The sequence below is a fragment of the Cornus florida genome, unplaced genomic scaffold (genome assembly GCF_030987335.1).
Source record: "Cornus florida cultivar Cherokee Brave unplaced genomic scaffold, ASM3098733v1 CherokeeBrave_3.0.0_Hap2_Chr03, whole genome shotgun sequence".
Lineage (NCBI taxonomy): Eukaryota > Viridiplantae > Streptophyta > Magnoliopsida > Cornales > Cornaceae > Cornus > Cornus florida.
Window position 1 is genome coordinate 73395 of NW_026775573.1, and position 22677 is coordinate 96071.

General features: G+C 36.9%; 2 protein-coding genes across 4 annotated transcripts; both read right to left on the reverse strand.

The window, feature by feature from the left end:
* Positions 1–421: 421 nt before the first annotated feature.
* Positions 422–2679, reverse strand: LOC132298867 (3-ketoacyl-CoA synthase 1). The gene has a single exon (XM_059795197.1). It carries the CDS (start codon positions 2215–2217, stop codon positions 607–609), a length of 1611 nt encoding a protein of 536 aa, XP_059651180.1. The 5' UTR covers positions 2218–2679; the 3' UTR covers positions 422–606.
* Positions 2680–7541: 4862 nt separating this feature from the next.
* LOC132298868 (CBL-interacting serine/threonine-protein kinase 9) lies at positions 7542–21246 on the reverse strand. 3 transcript variants are annotated; one of them, XM_059795198.1, is made up of 15 exons: positions 20688–21245; positions 17992–18054; positions 17045–17116; positions 16719–16826; positions 16522–16602; positions 15813–15866; positions 15609–15734; positions 15435–15524; positions 15144–15266; positions 14735–14842; positions 14473–14589; positions 14238–14294; positions 8171–8269; positions 7978–8048; positions 7542–7880 (listed from the first exon to the last, which is right to left on the reverse strand). In XM_059795198.1, the coding sequence occupies exons 1-15, from the start codon at positions 20868–20870 to the stop codon at positions 7874–7876; spliced, it is 1359 nt and encodes a 452-aa protein (XP_059651181.1). In that variant the 5' UTR covers positions 20871–21245; the 3' UTR covers positions 7542–7873. The 3 variants fall into 3 exon arrangements, with proteins under 3 accessions (XP_059651181.1, XP_059651182.1, XP_059651184.1); XM_059795199.1 differs by having other exon boundaries at positions 8171–8245; positions 20688–21244; XM_059795201.1 differs by lacking the exon at positions 17045–17116 and having other exon boundaries at positions 20688–21246.
* Positions 21247–22677: the final 1431 nt, after the last annotated feature.

Genomic DNA, 22677 nt, shown 5'->3' on the forward strand with positions numbered 1-22677 from the left:
TTCATATACTTAATACTCTGATTTGTGCTGTGGAGTGTGATGATTTTGCCAGGACCAAGTTTGGGGGTGATATTTCTATTTTGCTCTTGCTGAAATTGTTTAATCTTTGCTAGTTCAGTGTAGTATGTTAATATTGTTCTAACTCTGCTTTATTTTTACACATTGAGGACAATGTGCACACTAAGTTTGGAGTAAGACGGTGTCTTTTGAATTTTTGTTGTTAATATGATAGCCGTGTTCTAATCACATTGGACCACCTCAGCTGAAAGGATAAACTTCATCCTCCTTATAGAGGACCCAAGTATTATCCTTTGTATTGTATGGGTATATGTCAGTTGCATTCGTTCTTTAAATAAAGAAAGAAAATCAGTAAAAATAACAACCGGCGTTAGCGAGTGTGTCGGGGTAATTTTTGCACACGTTTAATTTATGATTAAAGCATTTGACCCATAGATATATGCTTAGTTAATTATATAACTTGCGTACATTTTTTTTTTTTTTTTTTCCTAAATAACTTGCGTACATTCACACACGAAAAACACGAAAGAAAAAGAACAAGAAATTAGAAATACGTCGTGGAGATTAACTAATGGACCCAGCTAGCTGTTATGCAACAGGAAACTTAACCGGGTATCGGTGAACCGAATCAGCCCAGGGGTTACCCAGATCGCAGGAGTAATCACTACTAGTAACAGCAGGAATGGTCCTCACAGCCCTCCAAACCGCACTGTTACACTTGAAACCGGACCCAAATGCAATCTGCCAAACCCGGTGACCTCTGGAAACCCGGCCTTTGGCCTCCGTGTAAGCCAATTCGTACCACAGTGAGCTGCTGGACGTGTTGCCGAAGCGGTGGAGCGTCATTCTGGACGGCTCCATGTGCCACTCACTGAGTTGCAGGTTCTTCTGCAGTTCATCCAACACGGCCCGTCCACCCGCATGTATGCAGAAGTGCTCGAAAGCAAGCTTGAAATCAGGTATGTAAGGCTTCACCCTCCTCGCTTTCAGTACCTTTCTCCGAACCAAAGTAACGAAAAACATCAACTGTTCAGAAAACGGCAAGACTAGAGGCCCCAGTGTGGTTATATTTGTTTTCAGAGCGTCTCCGGCCACAGCCATCAATTCACGAGCAAGTGAAACCCCAATTGTACCACTGTCCTTGTCCTCTCTCTGGTACACACAGTTGTAGCTGTTGTCGTCCGAACCTTTATGGGTCCTGACCGTGTGGACAAGCTCGTACTTGGACCTGCCTCTATCCCGACTCATATTCGAAAGAAGTATGGCGGCGCCACCCATACGGAAGATGCAGTTACACAGCAGCATGGAGCGGTCGTTGCCAAAGTACCAATTCAGCGTAATGTTTTCAGTACTTACTACCACTGCGTATGTATTGAGGTTTGCTCTGAGAAGGTGCTTGGCAAGGTCCACCGATATGAGACCGGCACTGCATCCCATACCCCCCAGGTTGAAGCTTTTTATGTCCGCTCGAAGCTTGTAATGGTTGACGATCATGGAGGAGAGAGATGGGGTTGGATTGAATAAGCTGCAGTTCACGATAAGGATTCCGATTTCCTCCGGTCGAATCCCCGTTTTGCTGAAGAGCGAGTCAAGTGCACCGAACATAACTGCCTCTGCCTCCGACCGAGCTTCTTTCATGCACAAATTGGGAGGTCTAGATGTAATCCCTCTGGGTAGATACGTTTCGTCACCTACACCGGACCGGGTCGAGATTCTTCTCTGAAATTGAATCGTGTCCTCTCCGAACGCACCGCTCTCTTCTGTCATCTTCAAGAACGATTCAATTGACATTTTTCGTTCATCTTCGGGTTTGTAACAAGCAAAGTCCACCAGATAGATTGGTGTCGGCCGCTTGGCCCAGTAGATTCCTGATAGGAACAACAATACGATTGAACCGGTTAGGCCAGTAGCGGTGTGGAGAAATACGGTTTGACTCGTCCATATATCGGAAAGCCTGTCGAACCTTAGACCGGCGAGCTCAAAAACAGTAGCTATGAATAAAGGTAAAACAATGACAAACATAACAACAGTGGCAAGGTTGCATGAGTAACCGTATCCCAACTTCACGTATTTGAGCTTCACAGACTGTAAAAAGTCTGGCAACCTTTGCCGGATTTTGATTACGACGGATGACGAGTCCTTAAAAGCCATCTCCGCCGTTAATCTCTCCTTATCCATCTCTATGCTATCGCTACCCATCTCTCGTTGCCAGTCTCTGGTTGGTTGTGTCTTATACTAATTCTTTTTAATAGCTAGGTTCGTAAACAAGAAGGCATGAATTGGAAGAGTGAGTCTATAAGAAGCTGAACTAATTTGCCTCTCAAGAGAAAAACAATTACCGAATAGAGAGACTAGATACATATAGACAACTAGATATATATAGAGAGACTAGATATATGTAGAGAGACAAGCATATACAATAATAATAATAATAAATAAATAAATTAGATAAATAATACCGAATAGAGAGACTAGATATATGTAGTTGGGTGTGAGCGAAAAAAATAAATAATAATAATAAGAGTTTTAAAGGAGAGATATATACATACTTATATTTTATATTAGGTTATATTAGGAGAAGAGGAGAAACAAGACCAAAAGAATTAATTAGGACTTGATATCTAGCTGCAAGAAAGCTGGATTGAACGATGCATGGTCTTCATTTAATGGTGGGTGGTTCAGAGAAAGGATGGATAGCTCAACCACCAAATGAAGAGATCGATATAATAGCAAAGAAATTGAGAAAAGGAAAAGGAAAAACATATACTACGTATTAGCTAGCTAGTACGTAGCCACCTATCTATATATATATATATATATGGGTAATGTGCAAAAAACCCCCCTAAACTTTACTCTCTCTCCCAAAAAACCCCCTGAACTATTTTTTTAACAGAAAACCTCCTAAACTATCACACTTTTTGCAAAAAAAGCCAGGTGACACTGTTCCAGTAAATTTTGGCCGTAAAATAGTCACGTGCATATGCTGTAAATTGAAAATGCCAATCCTACCCTCTTTCTCTCTTTATGTCTAAATTCTTTCCCAAATTACAGACATTGGACCCCGCAATTTATTGTTCTGCAACGAGACATTCACTAATTTGGGAAGAGAACTTAGCGTCGGAGGCACGACACCGGTGAACTGATTATCCCGGAACTGCAAAACGAAGAGATTCGCACACTGAGACAGGTCCGGGATAGGACCCGTGAACCATCGCCGAGCTCTCCATCTCCAAGCTCACCGCGCCTACCAAAAGCTCATCACACAGCCGTCGGACTAGAGCTCATCACACAGTCGCCGGATCTGTTCTCACAGCCGTCTTCTTGTCTCCCCCAGATCCGTTTCGAGCTCGATCCACCACCGCCGGATCTGTTTTCATCAACCTCGCAATCGCAACCTCCTCCTCTCCGATCGACCACTACCTCATCGATTGTGGCTCAACTGAATCCATCACCGTCGATGTTGACAACCGCCGTTTCATCGGCTACTCTCCGTAGCTCGAACGATCTCACACAGGGATTCGAACCCACTTCCGAATTTTGTCCCGGTTCATTGTATGCCAGTTCCGGCCCAAGTTCTTGGCTGTAATAAAACAAGAGAATCGACATAGAGAGAGAAGATCTAAGCATTAACGGTGCAATCGCAGCGGCCAAAATGAAGTCTCCGGCCAAAAAATTGGTGCAATAGCAGCGGCCAAACCACTAAAATCTCCGGCAAAAGAGGAGCGGTGCTACACCGAAGTTGTTGATACAGAGGTCTCGGTAGGAGGAAAATTCTCCACGTTGATGGTGGTGGTGAGTTGGCTGCCGGGCGATTCCGGTGACTTGGAGACCTATACCACGGCGACATAAGGTCGCCAAGCAGTAGATTTGGACATGGGTCGCCATGAAGTCGACCTTTCCAAGCTGTGATGCACCTACGTAGCCGCAACCTTGCGGTCGCTTTTTCGCGACGCCGATGACCACTGCCGGAGCAGTGCCTCCATCATCGGCCATGAAAAGGAAAGAGAGGGGAAGAGAAAGTTAGACAGAAGAGAGAGATAGAGAGGGAGGAGGGGGGAGGTTCGTACAATAGCTATGTTGGTGTTGCAATAGATGAGTTAAGGTTTCAAAGCTTAACTTTCACTGGTTGGTTCGGCGCTGACTCTATTTGTCGTTGAAGTTTTGGTAAAGTGATAATGAGTTGTCCAAATATTATTGGCTGTTCACAATTTGTTTGACACATCAGCAATAGAAGCCCATCAAACACTAAAACGACGTCCTTTTATAAAAGGGTAATTTTGTAATCAAACATCTCTGATGACCTTTTATGCCGGAGACTATTCATTTTGTCCTTAAATTGTACATTTTTAATAGATCAGGGGGTATATTTTAGTTTAGGGGGGTTTTGTGTTTTTTGCTGAAAGTTCAGGGGGTTAAATGCACTTTACCCTATATATATATATATATATATATATATATATATCATGAGTTTAAATAGGCCTGTAAACCTAATATAGATAACGTTGTTATTAACGTTGTTGTTGGAGGAGGAAGGTGGGGGCAATTGACCAAGTGGCCATGTGAGGAAGTGGGATTTCGTTCAAGCAATCTTACTCTTATATATTTAGTTTCGTTGCATTATACTATCTATATCCGCATCCAGACAACAAGCAAATACGCAAATACGGGCCCATGTGTGCTTTTTGGAGGGCAAATATGCGAGTAGAAACAGACCAGGGGTATTTGTGGGAAATTATTGGAAGAGGGCCGGTGAGTGTAGGTGACTGGCCATCAAGAAACAATAAATTGAAGTTGGGGGAGGAGTGGGGGGTTGCCAAAACGCTGACCTGTCAATTCCATTGTGTCCAAAGTCTATACAGCAAAACAAAACGGACCATTTTTTGGTTTTTCTTGTTTTATTCCAAACGTGGTGTGGGTGTAGTGCAAGATATCATGAATATATATATATATATGTGTGTGTGTGTGTTCGACATTTGACAAATAACCGTTTAGTTCAAATTATCATAAATTAAGATTATATGATTTGCCAAATTATCATACAATCAAATACTCCTAGCTAGGCAGAGTAATAAAAATTTGACCACAGACAGCGATTGAAAATTTGCTGTTGGTTGTAGACACTACAGGAGAGGCATGGATGGATCCAAATAGCTGGCGTGCTTAATTCTTACAATGGACAATTAGTATAGGAGTTACTTATAGTTTTTGATTTGTTATTTATGTTAAATGTAAGTAAATGGTTGACTGATTATTTATTTTAAATACAAGTAAGTGGAGAACACTTTCTTTATTTATTGCATGAATGATCAATTAAAAATAATAAAGTAAAGTTATTGTTGCTACACCGTACAAAAGTAATTTCCTTAATATAGTAAAGTTATTGTTGCTAATGTGGGATGTGTCTTCGATTTTCTAAGTAGTTGTACCATAGATTTGGAATGGTAATGAGACTGACTGTGGTTTCACTTGGATTGCGGGGAACTATGGATAGGGAGGCTATCTTCGCACCGAAAAAAGAGACATTTTATTTTTGGTACAGAGAGAGTATTGAATTGAAAAATAGGAATCGAACACTGGCATCGGGTATGGCAGCTCCAAGTCCTACCAAATCTTCCTAGTCCCGTGGGCTAGTTCGTTATATGTTGTTTTACCTATCCACCCAACTTAATTGAAGTTGTTGTATCAATCCAAAAGGTTAACTTAGCCAATGTAGTGGGACTCGGTCCACTATTCAACAATCCTCTCCTTGAATAAGGCTCTCAACGGTGGATAAAACGTTACCGACTTTCTCACCAGTTGGGAGTCTAAAATCGACATGCGATTTTTAAAGAACAAATTGTTGGATGGGAATATCCAACCCAACCAATGTGGATTCCTTTTAACTACCCAACCAGATGAGGCTCTGCCCATTCATGTTGCTTTAAGTTGAGAAATTAAGTTAATAAGAAAGAACTAGAATTTCAAAAAAAAAAATTCAAATAATTTTCGCCTTTGGACTTGCCCTCAATTTCGCTGGAAGCTTAAACAAATACTAATAATTGAAATAAATATTAGCGGTCTTAGCAAACAATCAATTAATTCAACAATTAGTTAATTAATTTTTCTTTTCTTTATTTTAAGAAATTTACATTTTCTTTTCATATCATTAAATATAATTAAAAAAAAATGACAAAACTAGACAATTTATTAAAAGAAACAAGAATAAAATTAATTTGGCTACTTTTGCCAAATCCGCAAGCAGCCACTACAAACTAAAATTAATCTAGAAATTAAAAGTCATCATTTTTAGTTTCTTCCTACACTTTATCAATAGAATAAATTATGCAATAAATTAAGAAAACATATACCTAAATGATTTTAAATAAATAGAGAACATAATTCTCCATTAGAATACTTTAAATTAAGGACCTTGAAAAAACCTAAGATTTGCTATTATATTATACAAATTTTGGCATGGATCAACACTTCGAACATTTAATTTATCCAAAAAAGACAAAAAAGACACTGAGAACATTTAGATGTACATAAAATATTATATTAAGAGTTGTTTGGCAAGACCCTTCTAAAAAATTTATTAAGCCAATAGTCATCTCCTAATTCTAAATTAGTTGTGAATCAATCTTGAAATTTGAGTTTTGATTAAAACCTTGAAATTTGAACAAACAAGAAGTAATGATTGGGAAGGGTGTTTTTACGGGACAGAAAAACCCAGGCAAAGGGTAGCCAAATTGTTTTATTCTCGTTTCCTTTAATAAATTATCTACTTCTATTATTTCTCTTTAACAATATTTAATGATATGGAAAGAAAGAGTAAGTTTCTTAAAATAAAGAAAAGAGAAGTTAATTAACTAAACTAATTACCAGTTTGATCAGACCTTAAGGCTACAATTAGAAGTTAAACACTCCTCTCCCTCTCTCTCTCTCTCTCTCTCTACACACACACACACATATATGTATGCGTGTGTATACATATAGAGAGAAAAAGAGTCGTACATGCCAAAAGATCATTTACATTTGTGCCTTTGTGGCATTTAAAAGAGGCAGCGGCCAACAGTATCCATTGCATCCATCAGGGAATGATGGCAACTGTCATGGTAATTAATGACAGGGCCTGTCCGGAATGAGAAATTTGAGCCAACTCAATAGTGGTTCCTTGGTCTTCGGTCGGTAGTGCTATTCAGAGGAGGAATATATAACATTAGGCTACCATTCATTTATTTCTTTTTTAAATACGGAAAGTAACAGCTTACTAACGAGATTATAATTACTAATTAGCATATGAACGTGTACTAGCTGTATTACCAAATTCTTCAATAGGCACGCACATATAACACAGGAGAGCACTAATTCAATGATTGTAAGTTTGCGACCCACCATGGAGTGTCCACGAGAACCAACCACTCATGTCACCGATTCCCACTTCGCCAGTCTATGGAGTTATTTTTGGAATAACTCAATCATATAAGCTTGGGAAACATGCATATGTTAAGGAATTAGTATAATCTAGGGATGAAGCTACCCTCTTTACCCAAATGTCCCTTGTTGGAGATCCAGGACAGTTCTAACTTACGAAACAATCTGTCTGAAAATTCCAATAGTTTCACTTAATTTATAGAAAAATTGAAATGCAAGAAAGGAAACCAACTAGGACCTCAAATTCAGGGATTTGAATTACTTCCCTCCTCAGTGGCCACAGATCCCAATAACAATCGTAAATAATGAATGGTGCTATTTTCTTCACACATCCATGACTTTAATGGACCACTGTCCATTCAATAACCCTCGGCTTGAGGTCTGCAATGGGGGCTTAAATAAACACACGGGATTTTTAACTAATAAATGGACGCAACAATTGTTAAGACCTGCACAGAAAACAACGAATCAAATGATGAGGTGTTGATGATGATGATGATGGTGATGATAAAATTGTAAAATACACACAAGAAAAAGAAAGCTCACCTCATTTCTTTAGTATTTGCTTCAGTGTCCCAGACTATATCTTTTAATCCTGATGAGAAGCTCTTATAAAACTGCCATTTGATTATATAATTGGGGAACCAAATCAGTGAATGGTAAAGTTGGCGTCTTAAATGTTTCAAGTTCCTTGAAATAAAACTGTTGCAAGGACTCTAGCAACTAAAGTAAGACATACTTTGTGAAATTCTAGTGTGTCACCGCCTGTTTTCCGGAGCTCCACCATGTGTAACGAGGGAGCCACCTCAAAAACCTGAAGTCGAAAACAGTCAACAACCTGAGTAGTTTAATTAGATGCTGTTTCATTGAAAAATTCCTTGCAACACACTCATCCGATGCTCGCGACACGTGTCCAATTCTACCTAAACATATCCACTATTTAAAACTAGATCTTTCTATTTCGGACACGTATCCGATACATTTTAGATACTCTGACTACGTATTTGATACTAAAATACTTCGGAACACAAGTTTAACATGTCTTGAACATTAAAATGAGAATTTTCTAATAAAATATCATAATATAATTGCTGGGAAAAGCTAACAAATACTCCAAAGACTTGGAATTTCTTCAAAAATGAAAAATTGAGATATAATGGAATATATCCTGTCTTATGTTACATGGACTCAGGAATGTCTTTCAAGTGCATGTATCAGCGCTGACGTGTCAAATATAGTCCAAAATGTGTGTTCATGCAATATAAGCTTGTTTGGCATGTTATAATTGTTATAACTATAATATGACAAATAATTATGATATTTAAATGGGTAAACTGCAATAAATCCCCCCGAAGGGCCCGAACCATAACAATTTTGAAAATAACCCCCCTCGAACTATTATTCAAGCAACAAAGCCTTAAAGTTCCTCCAAATGTTACAATTACCCCTACCGTCTCACCACCGTAAACTTGCCGTTACTTGTGATGATAAATTACCAATTTGTCTATTACCTAAATGACGGAGTTTTATGATCCATCCATCAAATTAAATTGTGCCACGTGTCCAAGATTTAAGAGAAAAAGAAACAGATAAAAGAAAGAGAAGACCCATGACCCATCCACGAAACCCGCTTGTCTGTATACATCACACACACACACACATATATCACACACATGCATTTTGTCATTCTCAAATGAATCAGTCCTAACATCATGTCCATCTCTCTTCTCCTCATCTTTCAGTAAGCAACCAAAACATCCACTCGTGCACTCTCTACATCAAATAATCTTGAGATTTTCTGTAACTTTTAAGATGAACAATGTTATTGCAAAAGAAGAGAGAAGGTGAACTTTTGATTTATCTAAACTCTTCTAAATGTGTTTCAATCATGGAGGAAATGTGATTGATTTATTTTTACTTATCAAAAAAAAATCATGGAGGAAATGTGATTCCGTGCAAGTGAAAGAGGACTTTCTTTAAACAGTTGAACATCCTAAGAAGACTAGGCTCAGTTTGCATTAATAGGGGTAGCTGAAACTGTCATCAGATTGTGTGATTGTTTATGGGTCTTAAGTTATTTATTCAAGTCTTAAATCTGTCTTTATTTCATGTTTAATGTTTGTCTTGAGCTCTAGCTAGGATAGTTTTGTCATTCTAGTTCTATTTTGTAAGCCATGTGCCTTTTTAAGTCATGTGACCATTTAAGGACCGTTTTGTCATTGTTAGTGTCTTTATTCTACTTAATAGAATACTCTATTAGATTATATTTATATGAAGGGTTATGATTTAATCTTTGCTAGGGCATCCCTTGTGTTGTTCCAAGTTGTATTCAACAGCTTTTTGGTATTATCAATATTTACCCTGCTATAGCAGCTTTCTACCTCTCCCTTTCTTTTGGGATTGAGTTGGGGTGTTTAAGCTATTCCCTAGCTTGATCTAGCTCTCTGTTTTTCCCTTCTTATAGGTTTATTGATACACACAGAATTTCAAATTTCTGCAAGTAGAAAGTGTTTTTTAGAAACTTTCCATATTTTGAAAGTCTCCTTATTTTGAGTAATTTTCTGATTTTCAGCAGATTTCCTATTTTGATTTTATTTTATATTTGGTAGTTAGCTAATATAATGCTAGGATTGGGAAGGAAGAAACTTTATATAAAGCCTTGTTATTGCTAGGGTTTACAGTTTTAGCTGAAGAGATTATTATTTTTTTTTTTACAACAAATAAAGTTTGCCTTGCAATTCTTTGCAATTTATTCTTCTCTCTTGTTTTTGTTCTTTATTTCGTTTCAATATTGTTGTGAAGACGATTTAATTGTATCCTCTCTTGGTAAGGCAGCATCAGTTTGGTATCAGGCCCCCTTACAAGTGCATCAGCCTGATATAACTCTTTTTTCCATCATGCCTCTGGTGTTTTGATGTACATGTTTTGTTCAGAATCGTAGCCCTTCTCGTACTAAACTTATGACAAGGCCATTAAATGTATCTTTTTAGGATACTCTTCCATGTCAAAAGGTTACCGGTGTTACGATCCTGCATACAAACACATGTACCACTCTCTTGATGTCACCTTTCATGAGCATACCCCTTTTTATGGTTCTAACACTATCTTTCAGGAAAATTCTACTCCCGATCAAGAGGCTTCTCCTCTTGCTCGTCCTCTTCCTATTTTTCAAGAAGAGTCTTCTTTTGTGGTTTGCTCACCCCTTTTGCAGGTCTATTCTTGCCGCCCTCGTGCTCCGCCTCCACTGCCCTCATCCTCCTGAGATACAGGTTCAGGTACATCTCCTTTCCCTCCTTTACATTTACTTGACCTTGTTCCGGAGTCTTGGTATCTTGCTCAAGACCGCAAACCCCCTGCTCGATTTGGATTCGCTTGTAGTACTGATCATCCTATTTCGCAAGTATATATTTTATGATGGTCTTTTAGGGTCTTACCGAGCATTTCTAGGCAAACTTGATTCCATTTCCATTTCCATTCCCATAAATGTGTCTGAGGCTCTCCGGAATCCCAACTGGATGTCTGCTATGAAGGTAGAAATACATGCTTTGCAACATAATGAAACATGGGAGCTTGTATCTCTCCCTCCTGGTGAAAAGACTGTTGGTTGCAAATGGGTATTCAATGTTAAATATCTAGCTGATGGCTTTCTTGAACGGTATAAGGTGCGTTTGGTGGCCAAAGGGTTTACTCAGATTCCTGGTAAAGACTTTAATGATACCTTCGCTCTGGTGGCTAAATTGACCCTAGTTCGTTTGCTTGTCTCCTTGGTTGCCTCTCACAATTGGCTTCTTCATCAGCTTGATGTGAAGAATGCTTTCTTTAACGGTAATCTTCGTAAGACTATTTACATGGATCCTCCACCCAGTTTTCGGGCTGAGGGGGAATATGCTCGAAAGGTTTGTCGATTGCAAAAGTCTTTGAATGGGTTAAAACAATCTCCCAGAGCTTGGTACAGCCGCTTCAGTGATGTAATTCTATCCATGGAGTTTGTTAGATGCCATTCTAACCATACATGTTTTATTTGCCGTTCCTCCACTGGTCGACATAACATTCTTCTTTTCTATGTTAATGATATCATCATTACTAGCAATGACATCCCTGGGATTGATAAAACAAAGCTTTAATTGGCTAAAGCTTTTGATGTGAAAAACCTTGGGCAGCTTAGATATTTCTTGCAAATTGAGGTTGCTAGATCTAAGTAGGGTATCTCTTTATCGCAAAGGAAGTATGTCTTAAATCTTCTTTAAGACACAGGTATATTTGGGTGTAAACCTACTTCCACTCCTATAGATCCTAATCTGAAGATATCGGCCGAGTCTGGAAATCTCCTTTCGGATCCCTTGCAGTATCAGTGCTTGGTAGGAAGATTGATTTATCTTACCAACATCCGTCCTGATTTGGCTTTTGCGGTTAGTGTTGTGAGCCAGTTTATGCATGCTCCTCGTACAGCTCATATGGATGTAGTATATCGTATTCTTCGATATCTTAAGTCTTGTCCTGGACTTGAATTAGTCTATTCTTCTTGCAGGCAGGTTGGGCTATTCGGTTTCAATGATGCAGACTATGCTGGGTCCAAGACTTACAGACATTCCACATCTGGCTTCTGTACTTTCTATGGAGACCATCTTATATCCTGGAAAAGTAAGAAGCAACCTGTAGTTTCGAGATCTTCAGCAGAGGCTAAGTGTCGTGCCATGGCTCAGGGTACTTGTGAGATTCTCTGGCTTCGATCTTTCTTGGAAGAGCTAGGGCTAAGTGAAAAACAGTCCTCAAACTTGTTTTGTGATAATAAGTCAGCCATCATGCTTGCTTCAGATTCTGTTCTTCATAAGATGACTAAACATATAGAGGTGGACATTTATTTTATCAGAGAGAAGGTTCGTTCGGAAATTATCAAGCCATGCTTTGTTCAGTCCTCTAATCAATCGGCCGATGTGTTCACCAAATCCGTTGGTCCATCTTTGCTTCATTCCTAGATTGCCAAGCTGGGCTTGATTAATATCTTCACTCCAGCTTGGGGGGGAGTGTTGAAATATCTTTATTATTACTATTTTTATTTTTATTAGCTGTTTTTAGCCTTCTATTAGGTGTTTTATGTAAGATTCTGTGTTCACCAAATCCGTTGGTCCATCTTTGCTTCATTCCTAGATTACCAAGCTGGGATTGATTAATATCTTCACTCCAGCTTGAGGGGGAATGTTGAAATATCTTTATTATTATTTTTTTTATTTTTATTAGCTGTTTTTAGCCTTCTGTTAGGTGTTTAATGTAAGATTCCTATAATCATGGGATCACGATAAGATCCCCGTAATCATGGGATCACGTAAATAAGATCCCCATGATTATGGGATTACGTAGATTTTGGCATATTTCCTGTTTTTCTTTGATTTGGTTTCCTTTCTTTGTATTCTGTTCTTGTATATAAATATAGCTCTTGGCTCTCTGTTTGAGTAAGCCAAAACCCAAAACTTCTAATTTTCTAATTTCTATAAATATCTACATTAATACACTATATATATATATATATATATATATATATATATATATATATATATATAAAATGTTGTATCCTTGTCATATTTATGTTCTACTTATTAAGAATTTATTGTAATGCCTGTAAACGCAATATAAGTATTGTGTCATGTCCATATTAATTATCTGTGTCTATGCTTCATAGATGCTTACACAAACCACATACATATCATATAAGCAAATAAATAAATCTAAGAATACAAAACCCATGATTAGACATATTACTTTCTATTTCAGGCAAAAAGGTAAAGAAAATAGCAGATGTCAAACATCCAAACTCGGAATGTGAAGAGACAAATTGCTCACACAAGGCCTCACATATAGCATACAAGGTAAATGATATATCTATCAATAAATTTATGGACTCATGACCTCACTACATCTCCACCCACCCTCAAATAAATAAATAAATAAATAATTGAGAAATAGTAGAAAAATCATCACCATAAATCAATGGGAAAAAGAAAGCAAAAAAATGATACCTCATGAATCTTATGAAAGATTTATAAATTCTTTATGACTCAACCGAAATGTAGACCCATTTTAGTTCCTCTCAAATACATTGGGATATTATTTTGTACCATCCCCAAACACCTCCACCCCTTTTTTTCTATTCTCTCTCTCTTCAAAAGAGTATGCATATCTATTTCAAGAAGAATTATGGATATGAAATTGTCACGACCTGCCCCACCCTGCGTAGATACTGTCCGCTTTGCCCACTCTTCGTGCTCACGATTTTTAAAACATGTTTACACAGTTTAGCTAGTGTCTATACATACAAGTGCCAACAACCTCTCCCCCTAGGTGATGTGGGATGTCACAATCACCCCCTCTTGGGACACAGTGTCCTTGCTTGCGTGACTCACATGGGTTTGTGCACACTCCCCCATTTCCGACTGGAAATTGACTCTAATACTATATGTCATGCCCCACCCTGTTGAGATATTGTTTGCTTTGCACACTCTTCGTGCTCACTGTTTTGAAAACGTGTCTACAGTTAGGAAGTGTCCACACATATAAATATCAACAACCTCTCCTCCCCCCTGACCGATGTGGGACATCACATAAATGATAAAACATAATCAAACATCCACATCAGGACATGGTGAGGCCGAATTTGTTTTTGTAGCTTTTGAATCCTCTCTCTGATATACCATATCCAACAAACAAATGAGAATATTGTATCTCTCTCTCTCTTCATCCTCAATGAGTGAACTTTGAATAGCAAAGAAAAAAATAAAAAATCTAACATTCACCAAAGATCAAGTCAATACCTCTGTAGCTACAGAAAGGTGGCCCTTCCTTCCAGTTCTGTCACCTTTTAACTTCATCTGGAACAGTTTAGAACAAAAAGATGTAAATATACAAAAATGTTTTCTTCTGTTTTTCTCTTGTTTTTTAATAGGTCAGACTGCATATACTAACCAGTACCCCTTTCTGGGTGAAGATACTGGCACAGGCAGATCATGATAAAAGCATATCAAGATGTGCAACACAAGAAAGAAATACCTTATAATTTCGCTTGTGGACATTGAAACCCAGAGGCTTTGCAGTTTCCTCAATTTTAGACATAATCTCATTTGCAGGGCGCTTGGAAGCAAAACATGTTTCTCGCTTCACAATATCCTATAGTTTGGGATCAAACAGGCGGTGAAGAAATATTAGGTCAGCAGTGATAAATTTTACCTAAAATTTAAAGGGAAAATACAAATCTACCTCAACAACACTAGAATATTCATTAGCACAAGCAAAGAAACCTCACATAACATACCATCTGCTTTTCGAACAAATTTTCAAGATTGAAACCCTGTGACCTTGAAATAAGCTCAAAGGCATTCATGGATACAGGCTTCTCTTTCTTTTCTGTTACAAGATGTTTCTGCACATTAAAAATGAATGACAAGAAAAACGAAAATGAGTAATGCCAGATTGGACTCAATCTAATTTTTTTCATTTCAGAATGACGATATTGTCAGTTATAATTGCCATAAAACCAAACTCAATAACTTCCATTTTCTTTTCTAGACAAGAACATAGGAAAATAATCTATTATTTGTCTCCTACTTCACAATGTCATTTGCAAAAGGATCTTTATAAAAAAATGGGATCTGCACATTTCAAACACACTCTCATGCAGCTAAAAGAACACATTATGGAAAAATACAAATAAAATGTCTCACCTCCGAACTATTGAAAACAGCATCTACATCATCAAGATTCACATCCTCTCCCTGCTCAAAATGTGGTGGCTTGTATCCTTTCTTGAACCAATCATTTTCTAATATTTCGGGAATTGTTAACCGCTGCAACAAAACAGCTACTTTTTACCCGAGGGGAAAACAACATGTAATAGAAGAAATTATAGATATGTTCATTAAACTATATCTCTAAATGGTAAACATCAAAGAAAAGGAACTGGAGAAAACACAGTAATTTAATGAAGTTCAAACCAGAAAAGAATTTGAGCTCACAGTGAGTGGATTTGGGTCAAGAATACGATTTATCAATTTCGTCACACCAGATGAAAACCATGATGGACATGAGAAATCAGCTTTGTGAATCTGACAATCAATTAGACCATTCAGATATGTTCTGCACGAAATTCAAAGCATCACAAAACAGGAAGCAAAATTCTTGTGACTTACTCTCCTATACAAAGCCATGAGATTTGGCTCATCAAAAGGTAAGTATCCAGCCATAAGGACAAAAAGAATGACCCCACATGACCATATATCAGATGATGTACCATCATAACCTTTATCAGTGAGCACCTGATAAGAAAAAATCATCTCACACACAAGAAATTGCATAATTGCAACCTTTCAATTGCATAAAACCATAGCTGATACCTCAGGAGCGACATAATTTGGTGTCCCACAAGCAGTGTGAAGCAGCCCATCTTCCTACAATGAGAAAAATGGTATTAAGCCTGTTGGAGAATAATTATAGGAGTGATTTAATCCCTTAAATCACTCTTTAACAGAATGTAGAATGTTAAAGTTGCTATACTTGGGAAACAAGTTGTTGCTATATTTGTATTTGACTTTCTGTGTAATTCCTTTATTATAAAATACTTGGAGAGCAAGAAATTTCTATTCTCTAGCTGCAAGTCTTCCCCAATTCACCTATAAATAGAGGTGGTTATTGTAAACAACATTAAGAGAGAATGTAACGAAAGAGATGTAGCCCTTTGGGCTTTGTGTGTCGTGGATGTAAGCTCTAGTAGTTGAACCACGTTATATTCTTGTGTTCTTCATGTTTTAATTTCTCTCTTCAACTTTTTTTTATATCTTTCAACAAAGCCAATTCAAGTGAAACTAATAAGAAACGGGTACAAAATAAAAACTTATCCAGCAGATCAGATCAAGTGTCTGCCACTCACTGAGATTAGTTTAGACACCCGATCTCCCCCCCCACCCCAAACACCACCACCACCACCACCACCACCACCACCACCAAAACAGATAATTTCATGTTCTACGATCAGTGAGGACATGACCGTGACTAAATATTTGTTTCACAATTTTCAAGAACATGTTACCCATTAACAATACGTACCCGTACTTGTTGTGAAAATGCACTCAATCCAAAGTCTGAAACTTTAAGATTACCAAATGAGTCCAAAAGCAGATTCTCGGGCTGCAAAAGATGCGAAGTAAATACACCGTAGTTGAATAGAGCCAAAGAAAACAAAATCTCCATTCCAGGAAAAACCCATTGACCACAGCATTGAACAGAAAAAGAAAATATTAAACCTTTAGGTCTCTGTGGTACACGCCTCTACTGTGGCAATAATCCACAGCGTTGATGAGCTGCTGAAAATACCTCCTGGCTTCATCTTCTTTAAGTTTCCCATGCTTAGCCTGCAAATAAAACTAAGCCAGTAAGGCGAGGGATGTTCTTCAATGCCCAATGATTACACATACATAAACGCACAATATAACATCCAATACCAAAGAGAAAAAGCATCATGGCATGTTAGCATGCTTACATTATAGTATAGTACAGTACAAAGTATATTGTGTTATAAATCAAACGAAAGGTGCTTGAAGGACACAATGCTAAGAGAACAATGCCTTACTATTTTGTCGAAGAGCTCGCCTCCATCAACATACTCAAGCACAATATAGATCTTCGTTTTGCTTGCCATAACCTATTTCAATTTTCAATCACAAATTAAGATACACATTTACAGGCTGAGGCACAGAGAAAATCTGGTATGTGGAATTGACAACCCTTCAGTCCAGATTAGTGTATATTACGTGAGTGGTAGCCATGGATAAGCTTATAATGTCTAATTCAGAATAAAGGATTGTTGGGTTGGGAACATGCTCTCTTCAGTAGGTGTGTTCCTCCGAAACACAGTACTCAATTCCAATTGTTTTATAATTATTGGTAGACGCATATTGAAATGCATGCATTTACTTGAATGATCCTTTTGGTAACAGATACGCAATATGACTTATCAAATTGTATGTTAATTGCGGTTAAGTTTAAGGGCATGAATGTAAAGGTACCGTGAATCTTCTTGTCTATTCTTTCTTTTCTGGCAATATAATTTTACTTAAGTATCAAAATAAAAATAAAAATAAAATTAGTGCCAAGTAGGTAAAGACATGATTGTTTCACTAGCAAATTTCGCATTATGCCTTTCCAAGCTGACAAAATTGACAAGTTCCTCTATTCATTGAACATTTTGAGGTGCATCTATAATACTTCCTGCACTATCTTATTCGGAGGTTTAAGCCAAAATGATCATAACTTCTAATTGTGAAAGCTTAATCTTTAATTATTCTACAGGAGTGACAGAATTTGAGAACAAAAAAAAGACCCAAAAATAAATAAATAAATAAAGTTGCATCAAAAGTAACCACGTTTAAAACACATCATCAGATTATTCCACTGTGTCTTCATTTCGTCCATGTTATACCTGATATATGATCATACTATTACATAATTGATAATCCAGAACAAATTTTACAATTACTGTAAACTGCAATGACTCAACAAAATGGAGTTGCAAGGTACCTCAAAGAGTTGCACGACGTTAGGATGCTTGATCAACTTCATTGTACCTATTTCTCTTTTTATCTAGAAACAACAAAAGCGACACCAAATTTTTATTTTAAAGAAGAAGAACTATATTCTAAATCAGTAATAAGTTACAACTTACAAGTAAAAACAGCAACTTACAAAATGTATTCATTTAAGTACAAACAGAATAGTTCAATTACTAACTCCGCCCATGTCATTCTTTACACAGCGAGTTCCAAGTCCGGATAAAAGAATAAGAATGTGTTAGGTATCTTGACATAATGGAAATGTAAAGACATGCATCTATATTATGGATAATTATTTGTTCTCCGAACTCTGAACGGACGAAAGAGAGGAGGGTGGGGCCCACACTGCTCTCTTTTGGCTTTTCTAGAGTTCAAACTCTATATCATGACTATATTATCTATCTATATACCTATATAAATGTACATAGAGTTTCTATACATTTTTTTATTATTATTTTTATTATTTAATTCGATACGAAAGATATAAAACTCCGCCCATTTTTTTATTTGTGGTTGATGTTCGGTGATTTGAATCCCTATTGTGAATTTATGATTTTTTATTTTATTTTAAGTATTTGGTTTGTTTGTGCATGATGTTTGGTGATTTGAACCCAATTGTCAATTTGTGATTTATTTATTTATTTTAATGTATTGGGTTTGTTTGTGCATGATGTTCGGAGATTTGAATCCTTATTGGTTTATTTGCATTTCTCCCTTTCATTTGCATCAGTACTCTTGCATGCAATATATATGCTATAATTCTCATTTACTTGATCATTCTTCTATGAGTAAGAGCTAGATTAAGAGTCTTTTTAACTTGCAAAATGTGAACTTATTAACCAGTGGTGTCTATTTGTTGAATGAAGTGTCTCATTAAATATACAGTCTTTTTTTTTTGTTTTAAGACAATTATTTATCTGGTGGAAAATAGTAATGCACTTGTATTGCAATGATGTGAAATAGTGAACTGGACAAAGAAATTATTAGCTACAATCAGTTTTATGACCTCGTATGTGAACTTCACGGTAACGTGGGATCCCATTGAAGTAAAACAGTTCAGTATGTGTTATAGGCCTTAGATAGTCCAGGGTATGTTGCAACTTTAATGTCACCTACCTCGTGTCTTATGTTACTATTGTATTGTATCTATATCACAATGCTAACCATGTGTAATATAGTACATTATTGTTAAAGGAAATTAAGAAGAGTTTCATTAATTTTTATTTTCTAAGCACTTGACCCTTAAAAAGTTGATTGATTTAATGTTGAGGTGCCACATAGGTTATTATTTAGTAATTGGGTAAAGTGAGAAAAACACCCTTAATGTTTACATTTTGGGCAAATAACACCCTTATCCTTTATATTGTGTATATAACTCCATTAAGTTTGAAAAAATGAGTAAAGAAGGGATTATGTAGTATATAAGTCCGTTAAGTTTGAAAAAATGAGCAAAGAAGGGCTTGAAGTCACGATTAAGATATAAAATTCCGAAAACACCCTTAATTCTTCCGATAATGCCCTTATAAGGGCAAAGTGAGAAAAACACCCCTAATGTTTACATTTTTGGCTAATAACACTTCTATCCTTTATTTTGAGTATATAAGTCTGTTAAGTTTGAAAAAAGGTGACAAAGAAGGGATTGAGGTCATTTTTAACATATTAAATTCCAAAAATACCATTGTCTCTTCCGATAATGCCCTTATATATATATATATATATACACTTGTCACATTTAATTAGTTTTTTTATCAATTTTTTATTCAGTTATAGAGGGATACTTTAGTATTTTCAGCATTTAGGTCCTTGTTTGCACCAAAATTGAATGTTAAGGAGTTTTTAGAACGTACAAGGGATTACCATAAAGGTGTTTTTTGCCGTCAACCCTATATTATATATATAAAAAAAGAGGGACAGTTTAGTCATTTCACATTTAATTAATTTTTTACCTATTTTTATTCAGTTATAGGGGGGTACTTTAGTCTTTTCAGCATTCAGATCCTTGTTTGCTCCAAAATTGAATATTAGGGACTTTTTAGAACTTACAACATGGATTATACACCCTATATGCATACCATAAGTGTTTTTTTCTTCGCGACCCTTTAGTAATTATACACATTATATGGTCAAACAGTTTCCATTTGGTTTCCACTAAAGCATGGAATTCGGAATAATATAAGAGTAAGTATATATATTTGCACAAAAGTAATTGTTTTTGGTGGATAAGATGTGTTGTTTTAAAGCAAAGGATATATAATAGGTGCATAGTGCAGGAAGCAAGCTAGAGGTGGAGCATACAAATCAAGGGAGCAAATATAAATGATACGAGTACAAATCAAAAGCCAAATTTAGCAATATGTGTACTCCTGTGAAGGTGGGATAAATTCTTCAAATGTCATATGATAAGGTAGAGTGAAGGTCTGGGAGGGTATCATGTCCTCTCTGGCTTCAGGTGAAAAGGATCGGACGTTTTCATTTCAGGTAAACGTGAGGGGAGGACAAAGGGATTCATTCATATTCCATTATCTGATATCCAAATAAATAAATAAATGCTTTTTATTATAATATATATTGAGAAATAAAATTAGCATAAAAGTGTTAATATATATATATATATACACACACACACACATGCATACATTTCCATGTGTGAGTGGGCAGTAGTACCTGTTCGACCATTTTGTGACGAAGGACACGATCACGGTCAATGATTTTGATGGCAAAGCTGTCTCCGGTGTCAATGTTCTTAGCGAACTTGACCTTGGCAAAGCTGCCCTCACCCAGGGTTTTACCGATCTCGTATTTCCCCACATGCGTCCGTGTTGCCGCCTGAATCCCCGCCACGCTCATTCTCTAACCCTTCCTTTCCCTTCCCTTCCCCTTCTTCGGCTTCTTCCTTCCTTATTGTAACCTTCCTTGCTCTCTACGTATAACTAATTAACTAATCTTCAAAATCAATTAATTAATTAATTACAGAGAGAGTTTGGGAGAGAGGTACAAGCAGCAACGTAACAGAGGAGGAGGAGGAGGTGGAAGATGAAGTGGTATCGGATAATCTTGGCTGTCTGGGTCTGACCCTGCCTCTGCCTCTGCCTCTGGCTTTGGCTGGGCATCCATCAATCAAATTTCCAAGGAAGGAATATGGGTGGGACCCCCACCCCACACCCCCACACACACAATTCTTTTTCAAACAAGGACAATGTCGTTTACAATTACGGACTACTTCATACAGAACACGCCTCTCTCCCCTCCACCCAATTTAAACTTCCACCTTCCATCCCTGGCTGCTCACCCCTTCTTTCACGCTGTTTCCTTTTATTATTATTATTATCTATTTATTTTTTTAACCGTTACTCTTTCCAATATATAAGTTTTTTTTTTTTTTTTTTATCTTTTCAGTATTTATATATTATTACTATTATTAACTAGGAATGGCAACGGAACGAATTTCGAGCGGATTTTTCTAAATCCCGTCCCGCCCCTTTTAATTTTTGTCAAGTCCATGCTCGCCCCGAGACCCACGACGGGTTGAATTTTAATGTCCAGTCCAGCCTTGTTGGAAAATACTATGCCATCGTGCCTGCCCCGTTACCAAATTTTTTTCTTTCACTTTTTAGAACTTAAACTCCTGCTATTTAAATGTGGAAAGCCTAGAAATGGTACAACATAAATCAAATTATGTATCCCAACAAAAATAACATGCACATAACATAATTCAGAGAATATAATAAACAAAAATAAAAGTTTAATACAACCAAATCACAAGAAGTTTTAAACTCCAACTTCTACTATAACTAAAACAAAATCAAATTTAATACAAATTTACATCACAAATTAGGATTATAAGAGATGGGTAGCTGGGTAAATCACTAAGATAAGTTATTAATATTTTATATATATATATATATATATATATATATATATATGCTTAGAGGGGCGGGACAGGGCCCCTATGATATGTATACTGAACCCTTACCTACCCCATGACCCGTAACGGGTACAAAATTTGTATCCATGCTTGCCCCAACGGTATAAAAAGTGTTTCCATATCCGTTATTAACGGGACGGGACGGGATCCCAACGAGACGGTAAAAATTGATATCCCTGTCATTAACTCAAAATCGCTTTTAATAAAGATAATAGAATGGATAATATGTAATTTTACAATTAAATGAATGCTTTTGTAAGGACCAAAAAGTCAAAAAACAGAAGGCCACTAGCAGCAGCATGTGAATTATGAAGAAAAATTGTGGTGGAGCATGGACAGAAGGGATCCATCAATAATTGATTGAGAAGGTCCAAAACATGAAGTTGCTTTCTTCGTATATATGACCTTACCTTGTTGACCCAACCGGCCTTGCTCACCAATTTGCATCCCTCACTCCATTATTATTAGTGAGATAGATATATTATTATTTTATGCGTTCATTCGATGAACCATTCATTTGTCACCATCCACCACTCATATTAAGTGGAGATCTTGTGGATACCGTGTGTCGATGTCTGTTTTTTTATGCACAACCACTTACGATAAGAATGCTGACACATCCAATACCATTATATAACGCTATTGCTCCCAATATAATAATGGTATTCTTTGTGTCATATCTTTGAACATTGGTGAACTTTCAACTACTCAACCTGAATCTTTTCATTT

What these genes read in the sequence shown, in the direction of transcription:
- LOC132298868 (XM_059795198.1), bottom strand. Translation starts at nt 20,870, where the DNA reads ATGAGCGTGGCGGGGATTCAGGCGGCAACACGGACGCATGTGGGGAAA. An exon ending in GTCACAAAATGGTCGAACAG is followed by an intron (nt 18,055 to 20,687) that starts GTACTACTGCCC and finishes TGTTGTTTCTAG; the next exon opens with ATAAAAAGAGAAATAGGTAC. An exon ending in TCATGGCTTTGTATAGGAGA is followed by an intron (nt 15,525 to 15,608) that starts GTAAGTCACAAG and finishes ATTGATTGTCAG; the next exon opens with ATTCACAAAGCTGATTTCTC.
- LOC132298867 (XM_059795197.1), bottom strand. Translation starts at nt 2,217, where the DNA reads ATGGGTAGCGATAGCATAGAGATGGATAAGGAGAGATTAACGGCGGAG.